General features: G+C 44.7%; 1 protein-coding gene across 1 annotated transcript; it reads right to left on the minus strand.

Annotated features, from left to right (window-relative positions):
* Window positions 1–6,539: 6,539 nt before the first annotated feature.
* LOC148775974 (endogenous murine leukemia virus Env polyprotein from Emv-2 locus-like) lies at window positions 6,540–7,856 on the minus strand. Its single transcript, XM_088841967.1, has one exon. The coding sequence runs from the start codon at window positions 7,854–7,856 to the stop codon at window positions 6,540–6,542; it is 1,317 nt and encodes a 438-aa protein (XP_088698093.1).
* Between the last annotated feature and the right edge of the window lie 5,716 nt (window positions 7,857–13,572).

Raw genomic sequence — 13,572 nt, forward strand, 5'->3', positions numbered from 1 at the left:
GTATTAGAGGACTTGATAAGAGGCGTAAGATAGTAAGGCAGTCAGACTCCAGTTTTCTTTGGGGTAGATGCTCAGGTAAGTCCAGGGGGCTCCTCGAGTCCTGATTAACCTTTGCCCGTCAGGCCTCTTCCCCAATTGACCTTTGCCACGGGTAGGATTTCCCTCGCTGGCTCCCGGCAGAAAATGCTATATAACCCCTTGGCTCTGAGTGCTCGGCGTCCTTGTTGAAACCCGCTGCGTCGGGCAGACACTTGGACCCCAGCTAGCTGGAAATAAACTTCGCTGTGTGTCTTGCATTATCGTGAGTGTCCTCTGTTCCTTTGAAGGAAGGGCGACTCCAGACCCTAACATTTGGGGGCTCGTCCGGGATTTGAAGACCCCTCCTCAGGAAGAGAGACGACCTCCGATACTGAGGTTTATACAAAAGTCACGGCAGACCGGAGGGACTGAAACAGGTCTCTGCCCGGTCCCAATTGAGAATTCTCGTGGAAGGGAAGGAGCGGGTTACGACCCTGGAGGCTCCATTACTGGAAGTCGTGGGAGACGTCCCCGACCAAGGGGTGCCTGAACGACGTCCACATGGACACCGTTTGGAACCCCAGGTAAGGGTCCTGAGTGTTGTGTGAATGAGACGGCGCCTGTGAATGTGGTGTGGCGGACCGGCCAGTGGGTGTTGAAAAGCTCGGTTCGAATTTGTGTGTTCACTGGCATTGTATCCCTTGTCTTTTTCTGGCTTCTTTTTGTAACAATAATGGGACAGGCTCAGGTAATGCCTAAGACCCTGCTCCTGAACCACTTCCCTGAAATCCACGCCATGGCTCGCAATTATGGCGGCGTGGAAGTAAAAAAAAAAAAAAAGGTAAGTTTGGTACCCTCTGCTCGGCAGAATGGCCTACTTTTAACGTGGGCTAGCAGAAAAGGTCAGTCTTCATTCCAATCCCAAAGAAAGGCAATGCCAAAGAATGCTCAAACTACCACACAATTGCACTCATCTCACACGCTAGTAAAGTCATGCTCAAAATTCTCCAAGTCAGGCTTCAGCAATATGTGAACCGTGAACTCCCAGGTGTTCAAGCAAGTTTTAGAAAAGGCAGAGGCACCAGAGATCAAATTGCCAACATCCGCTGGATCATGGAGAAAACAAGAGAGTTCCAGAAAAACATCTATTTCTGCTTCATTGACTATGCCAAAGCCTTTGACTGTGTGGATCACAATAAACTGTGGAAAATTCTTCAAGAGATGGGAATACCAGACCACCTGACCTGCCTCTTGAGAAACCTGTATGCAGATCCGGAAGCAACAGTCAGAACTTTACATGGAACAACAGACTGGTTCCAAATAGGAAAGGGAGTGCATCAAGGCTGTATATTGTCACCTTGCTTATTTAACTTATATGCAGAGTACATCATGAGGAACGCTGGGCTGGAAGAAGCACAAGCTGGAATCAAGATTGCCGGGAGAAATATCAATAATCTCAGATAAGCAGATGACACTACCCTTATGGCAGAAAGTGAAGAGGAACTCAAAAGCCTCTTGATGAAAGTAAAAGAGGAGAGTGAAAAGGTTGGCTTGAAGCTCAACATTCAGAAAACAAAGATCATGGCATCTGGTCCCATCACTTCATGGGAAATAGATGGGAAAACAGTGGAAACAGTGTCAGACTTTATATTTTTGGGCTCCAAAATCACTGCAGATGCTGATTGCAGCCATGAAATTAAAAGACTCTTACTCCTTGGAAGGAAAGTTATGATCAACCTTGATAATATATTAAAAAGCAGAGACATTACTTTGCCAACCAAGGTCTGTCTAGTCAAAGCTATGGTTTTTCCCGTGGTCATGTATGGATGTGAGAGTTGGACTGTGAAGAAAGCTGATCGCAGAAGAATCAATGCTTTTGAACTGTGGTGTTGGAGAAGACTCTTGAGAGTCCCTTGTACCGCAAGGAGATCCAACCAGTCCATTCTAAGGGAGATCGATCCTGGGTGTTCATTGGAAGGACTGATGCTAAAGCTGAAACTCCAATACTTTGGCCACCTCATGGGACGAGTTGACTCACTGGAAAAGACTCTGATGCTGGGAAGGATTGGGGGCGGGAGGAGAAGGGGACGACCGAGAATGAGATGGCTGGATGGCATCACTGACTCTGTGGACATGAGTTTGAGTGAACTACGGGAGTTGGTGATGGACAGGGAGGCCTGGCGTGCTGTGATTCATGAGGTCGCGGAGAGTCAGACACGACTTAGCGACTGAACTGAACTGAGCCACCCCAGGGGACCTTTTCTTTGGACATTATTAAGAAGGTCCGAGACGTAATCAACCGGCCCGGATTACAGAGCCACCCAGACCAATATCCCTATATTTTGATATGGCAGACTTTGGCAGAAAATCCTCCCTCCTGGCTGAAACATTGGCAAAATTGACAATAGAGACTGGCGGGGACTGGGTGACTCTCCTTCCTTATGCCCTTTTATTGTTTATGGGGCCCCTCCGCCAACCCCCTATAGAATAGGTCCAACTGTTTTTATAAACTAGTAAATTTTATATTGTAATATCTAATTCATGACTAAAAACTCACACTGTGTCTGTCTAAATATGTCTCGGTATGTCTTTGTCTCTGAGTAATATTTTTGAGGTTAATTTGTAAATGAGCTCTATTTAATTGGCTTAAAAAAAGGTAAGCGCTTACAAATCAAATAATTCTAAATTAAATAATAAATTCCAGGTTGATGTAAACTGGGAAATATTCAGTATTAAATACCTGATATTAATGTTTGTTGATCTAATATAGACATGTCTTAGAGTAATTAACATTAAGTAGAATATTTTCAATATATTCAATATAAATATCATATCTGTTACAAGTTTGTCGACAAAGAAATTACCTTGAGTGAAAAAAAAAACTAAAAAATGTAAATGAGACATGAGTTTTTAGATAAACTTTATTAAGATTAAAAATGCCTGTCTAAAACAGTTTCTGTAGATTTTGGTAACCTGAATTTCTAAGGTTGTGCTAAATTAAGTAACAAAAGTTTATTGAATATCTAGTTCATTTCCAAATAAAATAAGATTCTGAAACATTCACTACTGAATACTAACTTACAGAAAAACTAAAGATTTTAGACTATTAATAAATAATGTTTGATGCCATCCTGAGATGTTCGCTAAAATTTTTTAAGTTATCACTGGTATTTATGTTCACCAATCTATAGAATGCTAATAGAAAGGTCAATTCTTGGTTGCTTAAGGGAAGAAACATGTGTGTGTTCAGTAAAGAAGGTATGAAGAATGAAGTTACATTTTATGAAGGAAAAAGGTAGTAGGTCTGACTTACAGCTGGCTGTTCCAGGATGGGAGAACAAATGGGTACAGAAAGTGATAAAAAGGTTTTGTGAAAAGTGGACCCCAAGGAAAGAGTTTTGTGTGTAAACAAACGTTTTCTTGAGATGTTAAACTGCATTTGACAATAGATTTAAGTTTATTTGCCTCTTAAATGGTCTGTTCTATATTTGCCTCTGAAATCCTATATTGTTACTATGGCTGAGTGAATAGCTATTGTTTCACAGTGACCTATAATCCCATCTGACTGAGTGCTCTAAACCTTCCTGATATTTGTTGACAAAACTTCCTAAATCATTCTGATGAAGCACTTTTGGCTTCTCGCTAACTTTGGGATGCTTCAGAGGGCCCCTGAAACATCCCAAAGGGAGATATTACACTAATTGGGTTCAACTTCCATGTTAAATTACATGGGAAGTATTGTCAAGTGAATAATAAGTCTCGGGTATATTGTATGGTAGATGTTACTAATACAGATATCCTAGAAACAATTTATATATAAATTCTGATATATTCAGGTAAAATGTTGCCGTAATTCTGATTACTATCTTAAAGTGTTGTCACAGCACTAACCAAGTTTCTTGTGAAAAGCTTCCTCTTCCAGAAGATTTATAAAAAGGACTTTTGGATAAATACAAGTTTCTGAACTGGGTAAGAAATTAAAAGATTCTGGTGGGAAACCTGATGACTGTACAAAGGTTAACAAAAGGACCGAATGAACTGGCAAATATGCTTATAACTTTTATGGTTTCTGAAAAATGACTGGTTTGAATCTGTGTTTTCCAGATCTTAGGAAACCTTCCCCTCAAACTAATTATGACTTAACAGTAATTTGGTAAAATGGTATTTAATAAACCAATTGAAGCATTTAACAATTTTATCTGACCCCTTCAGAGACTGGAAACTCTTAGGCTTCCAGTAACTTTATCAGATAAATTAGAAAAGTTATCTCACTAACAGATACAAAAATCTCAGTTTTGGAGACCTTGAGAAAGGGAGGAATTCACTTAGATCTGTTAGGCGAAATCTGTGATAAGCCTTTGGGATGACTTTCCTAGCCCTGAAAGGTTTTATTTTAAAGTTAAGTTTGAGACTCCATAAAAGTTTCAGCAAAGCAAAGCAAAAAAAAAAAAAAGAAAAGTCTATGGTTACATAAATAATCAGGTCAAGTTTATTGAGAACAGATCTACTTTGTAAACAAGTCTTAATTTGGTTATATTTGATAAAAATGAGCGTAATTTTAGGGAAAAAAAAAGATGTTTCAATGAGTGTTAAATCCCAGTTTGTTAATGGAAATCTGTATCTACTAAGACTCATTTCTTGAATGGATCTTTGCTGTTATGTGATATTAACATAGGATTTGGTTGAGTTCTTGAAGAGCACCCTAGGTTTGCTTCTGAAGCTTGTCTCAGTGATCTATCTTTGGATGAAGATCAGATGCCTCATGACCTGCAACCAGGACTAGAAAAAGACATAATTTAAGGGACTGTCTCCAACCTGGATGGAAGGACGTTTTTCAGAAGAAACTACACTACACCAGGATGAGAAGACGACGACATCAGAGGTAGACAGCTTGCCCAAGATGCTGGACATGATTCTTATGATCATTTATATTGTTTTCTTGACTTCTTAGACCTCTGCATATAAATCAAATGCTTTTCTACCATAGGCCTGATCCTATGCTAGTTTTAGAAATTAATCCAATTGTCGGGTTTGTAGACATGTAAAAGCTCATTCTGCTTATACAAAAACTCTGTTAGACTTGTGCCATCCTAATGTCCTTAAACCATGGCAACAGTCTGCTTCTAAATTGGAAAATTAAAAACAATAGCTGGAAATCAGAGTCAGGGCTATTGGAAATCCAAGATGGCTGCTTGGCTTTTCCCAGCTCCCTGACAAACCTTACTTTTATTTGATGGGTTAAAGCCTTCCTGGCTACAGGGTTAATGCCTCCATAATGAAAAATCATGGAATATTAAGTTTTGTAAACTGTTAAATTAAGTTTCTAGTTTTGTTAATTAAGATCTAGTGTTTACTAAGACTCACTGCTGAGACAGTTCCTTGTTACATGATACTGCTAAAAGATTTAATTAAGTTATTAAAAAGGACACTCTAGGTTAGTTTCTAAGGCTTATCTCAGTAACCAATCTTCAGATAAAGGTCAGATGCTCCATAATGTACAACCAGGAGATTAACACCAGGCTATAGTCATTTAACAAATGAAGTCAGGTGACTTGGGGTATACCAGGCTTTATCTAATAAAAGTTCTTGACTTATAATTCTTATTTTCAATAATTGTAATAATGTGACTCTGGGTATGAGAAAAAGCAACAAGAGGGAATATTTTCCTGGACCAGGAGGCTAGTAAGACAGTGGTCCAGAGACTTCTGCTACTTGCAAGGCCTGGTCCAATTTTAGCACACTGAGTGGCCCATTCCTTCCCTAGACCTGGGAATGAGCCTTCCCAGCAATGCGGGACACAATGGCCATGAAATGGCGTCACATGGTCAGATATGTTGTGGGTCCTTCCAGCGCCACACGTGGAATCCCCTCTCTCCCTTTCCCTTCTCCCGCCCTGTAGCGCTCCAAGACGGAAGCCAGAGATTGAGGGGAGGCTCAGTCTCGGCAAGAGAGCTGCCTGGGATTAGCCCCTCCGGGGGTCTAGGTCTGAAGGAGCAAGCCCCAAAGAAGAGGTGAGTGGACCGCCCGCCCCACAGCCTCCCTCACCTGGAGAGACACTCAGACGCAGTGGGGGTTCTGTCAAGGCAGTTCCGTTTTATTGGTGTAAGCTTCTTGTATATATAGGCAAGCGCGGGGCAAGCCGCGGGGTTTTTGCAAGAGGCTTTCCAATCACATTAAAGCATGCAAGGGGAGGTGTTCAGGAGCCAATCAGAATTTTTTGTGGTTATCTGGGGCCGCACCCTGCTGACATCTGTCAGGCGCCATCTTGTTGTGAGCACATGTAAGGCGCCCTATATATCCCCCTTTTTTATTTGTTTTTTAGGGGGAAGGAGCCATTGGGGGGGGCAACCGCATGGCCTCACCGGAGACTCAGTGACTGTGCCTGTCTTAGGTTGTCCCCCTCTGGGGATCTTACCTGTCATTGGCTACCCAGTCAAGCATAGGCTCTGGCGGCTTGAGACCTGGCTGAAGATCTTTTGGAGGGCTGGCTGGACTTAGGCTCTGTGGCGAGGGGCTTGGCCCTAGACCCACCGGGTATTGAGGTTCTTGGGCCCTTTGTGTCCTGGGCGAGTAGATTGGCTCATTGGGGCAGCTGGAGTGTCCCCCACCTTAGGCTTGTAGCCTAAAGGAGGCAGACGGTCGCCAGGGGTCTTTTGGGATTTGGGGTCTGTCCCCCGTATTTGAGCGAGGAGGATGGTCTTCACTTGTTCCCGGGAAATGGTCCGAATCCGCTCCTGTAGGAACTTTTGGAAAAGGTTGACAAGACAGGGTCCAACCAAAAGAAGTATAACAATGATCATTATTGGTCCCAGGATGGAGAGCAGCCAAGGGGACTTATTAAACCAAGCCTCAAACCAGTTTTCCTGTGCCTCTCTCTTACTTCTCCCGCCTGTACCTCTACTCCAATGAGAATACATGGTTTCTTCGGAGTGGTAGAGGATGCGGGGAATCACAGTCACCAGAATGCAGAACTCTTTAGGGACGTTAAAGACCGAGGTTGAGAGGCACGGGATGAGGCCCGTCTCGGTGCACACCCACCACCCGCCGTCTTTCGGGACAAGCCATTTTGAGCCATCATTCCAACTAGGGGAGCTACTTATGGAGGTGCATAAACCTTGTCTATCCCGTGGCACCTTTCCTAGGCAGGTCTCGCTACCGCTCACATGCTGCAGGGTCAGGCAGACTTTGCAGTCCCCCCACGAACACTGAGAGGGGTTTGTATCAGATGATATATCATAAGTGATGTTTAGTCCTATAGCTTCATAAAATGGTGGCTTTATATCATAACATAACCAGCATGAGGCTGTGAGGTTAGGGTTGGTAGCATTAAGGGTCTCATACATAGTGCGCATCAGCTTCCACAAGGGGTCCTCGGAGGCCTGTAACCTTTGGGGTTGGGAAGGACTCTTAGCAGGTGTTTCCGCCCGGGGCAGTCGGGTGGATCTGGTGACCTCCCCAGGGCTTTGGGGTCTTGTAGTCTTATTTGAGGTGCCCTTGTCACCTGGGCTCTTGGTAGGGGCGGGAGGCACTAATACCTTATTTGGACCTATAGGAGCTGTATTGTTTTGTGCCTCCTTGATAACCTGTTTAATGGTTAAGAATCTACCTAGGTAAGGGCTGGGCCAATTCACGTGAAGCTGAAAACCCCAAGTTAACCCAGATTTCCAGTGCTTTTCTGCTTTAGCCCGTTCCTGGTTAAACTGTACTCGCACCTGGGGTACCCTGTATCCGGGGTCGGGGATGGTGAATTTAACTAAGTCTCTGTTTCCGACATGCCATTTTCGGAGCCCATCACAAGAGGTCACATAACTCCAGTCCTTGCAATAAAAACTCTCCATGCCACCGCAGGTTTCCCAGTTACTTCGTATGTTGCCAGGACAAGCCCAGAACCCTACTGTCCATTTCCCGTTGACCCTAACTAATGCTTCCCAGCTATGGTCGTTACTTCCTATCCCCTGTCTGGATCCGAAGAGTTCCCTGATGTCAAAATATAGATCTGGCCACTATGTGAAGAGTGGGGCTGTGTGGGTAGTCTTGTTAAGTGTTTTACCCGTCTGTCCATCAGTCAGGATCCATGTCTGTTCCCAAGGTTTATGAGGATTGGCTCTTGCGTGGTCTCCTCTCTAGTCGTTGAGCAGGGTCAGGACCAGTAGCCATCTCACCATCATTATTCAGATTTAGCAATGGGTGGTAATAGGGTTTTGGGGATAATGAGTTTAGTAGGAGTTGAATTGTTTTTAAGTATATGAGTACGTTGGAGTAGAAGGCTGAGAATGTCTGTCTCAGGTGAAGAGGATATAGGCAAGAATCAAAGTGAAGAAGCCTATTTGGGTATCAGTGTAGGGGAGGAAGGTGCCTTGTAACCAGAAATTGGTAATTGCTTGAGTAGAGGAGATAAAGTCGGTGATAGGAGTCGCCAATTGGAGGTCTTGGAGCAAGTCTGTCAGGAGAAGTTTAAGGCTGGCTAAGGTTAGAAACCTGAACTGGTAAGGAAGTAAGAACGAAGAACAGTAACAGCTGCCTAGGAGTATACAAGCCAGTAGATAGAAGAAGCCTAAAAGGAAGCGTTGAAAGGGCGACCAGTCGCTGGGGGCAACAGAAATTAAGCCAACAGCAAACAATAGGGCCAGCAAGGATGGCAAGAATAAAGGAGCTAGGTCCCAACTGAGCATTACTCAACTTCAGCAGTAGGGGTCACTCGTAGATAGGTGCTGGCCTCTTCTGTGGGCAATCTGAAAAAGAGAGAGAGAGAGTACCGCCTTATGAACTTTTTATTGTTCTTGGGCTGAATGTTTATTATCTTCAGGATGGTCAAGATATTTAAGATTTCGGGCTGGCACCCAGATTGGGTTGGTTTCTCCTATGGGATAGATGCATCCAAATCCTCTCCCAGTGGTTAGCAGCGGATCGGGTCCCCTCCATTGTCCCGTGAGGGGATCCTTCCATCTTACTACCACTTCTGACCTTGGTTCCTGGCCGGTCCAATGTTTTTGGAAGGCTGTGAGTGGCTCATTTTTTGAAAAATTTAAAATATTTAAGGTAAAAAGGGCCATTCCTAGCTGCTGGTGGGGGTTTATTCCCCCTTTTTGTTTTTGTAATTGAGTTTTTAATGTTCTGTTTTGTCGTTCTATGATTGCCTGTCCCTGAGGGTTGTAGGGGATCCCTGTGGTATGTTGAATATTCCATTGTTTGAAGAATTCTTGTAATTGTTTGCTAATAAAGCATGGTCCATTGTCAGTTTTTATCTGTATTGGTAGCCCCAAAGTGCAAAACACTGAAGGAAATGACTCTTAGCGTGTTGTGCCTTTTCTCCGATGTGAGCTGTGGCCCAGCATGCATGGGAGTAGGTGTCAGTTGAGACAAAAATGTATTTAAGTTTGCCAAAGGGGGGGTTGTGTGTGACATCTGTCTACCAGAGGGTGTTGGGCCTCATTCCTCTGGGATTGACTGCTGCTGATTGTAGAGGGGGGACCTGGAGGAAGGGGATGCATGATCGGCAGGTATGTATGATTCTTTTTAGGTCTTTGATAGGGACCTGAGGGAATCTTTGATGTAGTCCTTTCCAATTAACATGGGTAAGATCATGGAATTTTGGGGCCTGTTGAACAGTGTATGTATTAGCAGAGGCGGTTTGGTCAGCCATTGAGTTTCCTAAAGAAAGAATCCCTGGTAGGGTTTGATGGCCTCGGAGATGATGTAGGTAGAGGGGTTGGTTCCTAGCTTGGAGAAGGGAGCGGGCTTGCATCATAAGGGGGGTAATAGGATTATCATCAAGCCGAATATGAGAATCAATAAGCCCAGGGAGGAGGTTTTTTACATAAAGGCTATCAGTGAATAGATTCATGGCTTCAGGGACCTTGGAAAGTGCAAGAACAACAGCGAATAGCTCTTTGTATTGCGCTGACCCTTCACAGGGGGAGTAATGTTTATGGGGGTTTGTCTTTAAGTCGGTAAAGACGATTACTGCCGCTCCCTGTTTTTCCCTGTCAGTGAAAACATTAGTAGCGTTTAAGATAGGCTTAAAGGGGAATAATTTGGGAGCCTTCCATGGCAGCCGAGAGAAAGCGGCTACCCATTTATGGGGCCCATAGTGGCAATCGACCTTTCCTAGGAAACCTTCTAGGACCAGGGTTATTCTTTTATTATTTCTTTGAGCCCATTGGAAATCTGCCATCCTACATGGTACAACAATCTTGTCAGGATCCCAGGCGAAGCATCTAAGAGCTGTATCTCTGCCCCTTTGGATTAAGTTGGCCATTTGATCTAGATGAGTATAGACCCGAGGGGCTCCCCCCAAGGAGACATGTATCCATTGAAGGGGCTTGTCTTTTTGTATCAATGTGGCTAGGAGTGTCTCGGGGGAGGTTAGCAACCATAGTTGAAGCTCTTGGGTGGGATCAAATCTGGAGAGTTGGACGGCATCAAGGGCTTGTTGGACCTTCTGGAGGATCGCCTCGTGGGGGAGCAAGAGGGTTATCGTGTCATGAAGGAGTTTACCTCGAAGGAGGTCGAAGAGTAGCATTAGCTCGCCAGTGGATATGGAGAGCCAAGGTCGTAACCAGTTAATCTCTCCCAACAGGCTTTGGATTTCTGTTAGGGAGTAGGATTTTTTGATTGCTATTTGAGGTTTTAATGGGGAAACAGCCTCTAGGGTAAGTTGAGAGCCCAAAACCCTAAAGGGAGGCACATGTTGAATTTTGTCGGGGGAGATTATGAGTTGCCCTCTGGTGAGGCACCCAAGCAGTAACTCGGATGCCTGCAAGAGTTCCGGGGCAATGGGCATGCCAAGGATAATGTCGTCCATGTACAAATATAATAAAACCCTTGGCAGTTGTCAAACGGGTTGTAGATTTGATACAAATTGTTGGCAGAAAGAAGGACTATTGGCCATACCCTGGGGCAAAACAACCCATTCATACTGTTCATCAGGTCCCTCAAAGTTGGTGGAGGGCACTGAGAAGGCAAATTTTTCACAATCTTTAGGGTTCAAGGGTATTGAGAAGAAACAATCCTTAATGTCTATCACCAAAAGCTGTAAACCAGTGGGAATGGCTGGGACCCAGGGCATTCCCCTTAAGGGGGTTCCCTGCACTTTGATTCTTTCATTAATTTTTCTAAGGTCTTGTAGTAGTCTCCATTTCCCTGAGGCCTTTTTGATCACAAAAATAGGTGTATTCCAAGGACTATTGGAGGGTCTGATATGTCCAAGTTGGAGTTGTTCTTTTATCAATAATTTTAGGGCTTGAAGTTTCGTTGAGGGAAGTGGCAACTGCTCCACCCATATTGGGGGTCCTGGCATCCATGTGATAGGGGGCGCCGAGGGAGCAGTGGCCTTTAGAATTGGGGGTGGGCCTCCTTCCATCTTGTTAGTGGTTCTCCTTTTCTCAACTTTTCGAATTCTGGGTCCCCTCAGTAGTTTGGGATACCAGGGGGTGTAAATTGTTGTTGATATTCTTCCTCATCTTATATATCTTGATACAACCCTCTGTAATCTGTGGTTATGTAACCGTCTCCCTGTCCCAAGATATCCTGACCTAGTAAGTTGGCATTGATCCCAGGGGCGATGAGAGGCTTGACTAAGCCTTCAGTCCCGTCTGGGTCTTTCCATTTTAGCCATTTAGCGGACTCTAGAGAGGGGGTGTTACCCCCGATGCCTGCTAATTGAGGGCCGTCTATTGTAGACCAGGTGGGGGGCACTTCTTCTTGTCTCAATATAGTTCTGTCAGCACCTGTTATCAACTAGGCATCTGAACTTTTTTCCCCCTATAGTCATGTCCATTTTGGGCCTAAGTCCGGGCACTATGGGGACTGTCCATTTGACTTCAGGCTTCTTATATATAGGTTTATTAATGCCCATTAATTGGTAAGGGGGCTTTCTGGTAGAATTGCACCCGAGAAAGGGCTTTTCTAATTTATCAGACATCTCTTGGGAGAGTTCAGTAACCTCAGGCTGGCATACCCCGGGAGGAGGGCTTGGGGCTTCCCCTTGGGATGATGGGGCTGGGGAGTGCCCCTCACTTAGTTTAAAGGCTTTCCCATCTTTATCAAATCTGGACCTACAATCTATTCCCCAATGGTATCCCTTTTTACAACGTGGACAGGGGGTTGTAGGTGGTCCTCTATTTCCAATTCTCCCCGGCCTCAGGGGGCAGTCCTTTTTAAAGTGCCCTTCCTTTCCACATTGGTAACAGCATCTGCTCTTATTCTTATTTTGAGCCCCTTCTGAGCCTGAGCTTTGAGTGTTTGTCACTTTGTTAAGAGCTGAGGACAAAGCGTCGGCCAGAGCCTTAGTTTGAGCCTCTAGGGCTGCCACCATTGTTTGCGCCTGGTGATGGTGTGTTCCAATATCTTTGGTGGCTATTACCCAACGTCCCATTGACCTATCTTTCTGCCCAGCACAAGCCAACTTATGGTCTGAATTCATTCCTTCCCATACCAACATTTTAATGAATTGGTTAAGGGCCTGGAGGGAACTTTCTTTGCATGCTCTTCTCTACTCTGTTGATAAAGGTGGGGAGGTCTTCATTGTTTTTCTGGGTAACCCCTGATATTACAGGCTCACTGGGACCCTCCTCTAACTTTTTCCAGGCGGCTAGGCAAATGGTCCGAACTTGATCCGTGTATGGGGCCAGTATGGCGGCTTGTTGTATACCTGTACTCCATTGATCGGCCATGCCAGATAACATTCCAAATGTTATGGGAATAACAGGATTGGCGGTCTGGTTCCTCTCAGCTTGGGTATGGCATTCCTCCTTAAAGAAGGCGCACCATTTAATATACTGGTTACTAGGAAGGACCTCTTTACATAACATTTTCCAATCCTGTGTCATACAGGGTTGGTGGGCTAGGCCCTGGAGAATAGTCTCTGCCCATGGGGCATTGGGGCCATCTTCTGCTATTGCCTTTTTGAGCTCTTTGAGATCATTTGGTTCCCAGGGGTACCAAGCTGCTGGTCGATTGCCCCCAGGGTTTACATTAACAGAGAAGGCTTGTATTGAGTTTGTAAAAGGTGGTGGCCTTCCCCAAGGGTCCTCTGAGTAGGTTTTTCTTCTCCAAGGGGATTCTCCTACCAGATGTGGCTGTGCATCATTGACCTCCTTTCTGTCAGTGGGCATCAGTGGAGGGTAGAGGTGGGATGGGAATCTCAGGCTCGGGTGTGCTAGGTGGGTTTTTGCCATTATTGGGTTTATCTTCCCCCCATATTGGTGACCATAGGTTATTATTTACGGTGATGTCCTTTTCTCTCTCCTCATTGCCCGGGGTCAGCTGTTCTTTCTCAAAATGTTCCCATTGTTTATCACAATCAGGTGTAGAAGCTCCTTCTCCATTGGGGGATTTAGATTCAGTAGAGAAACAACTCTTAAGGGCAGTAATGGTGGGGTAGAACCCTAGGGGTGGGTCTTCCCTGTCTCATATTTCCCTCTTTCTTGCTAGGACATGTATTCTGTCCCAAGTATCCCAGGAGAATAGGTTGGCTGAGTCTACCCATGGGGCCAACCAGGTGATAGTTCCCCAGACCTTAATGGCCTGGGTGTCAGAAATTTCTAGTCCCCT

This window comes from Moschus berezovskii, chromosome 12, assembly GCF_049115385.1.
Source record: "Moschus berezovskii isolate FMDL1 chromosome 12, NW_MosBer_1.0, whole genome shotgun sequence".
Taxonomy (NCBI): Eukaryota; Metazoa; Chordata; class Mammalia; order Artiodactyla; family Moschidae; genus Moschus; species Moschus berezovskii.

Excerpts from the sequence above, each read along its gene's own strand:
- LOC148775974 (XM_088841967.1), bottom strand. The coding sequence starts at position 7,856 with ATGGAGAGTTTTTATTGCAAGGACTGGAGTTATGTGACCTCTTGTGAT.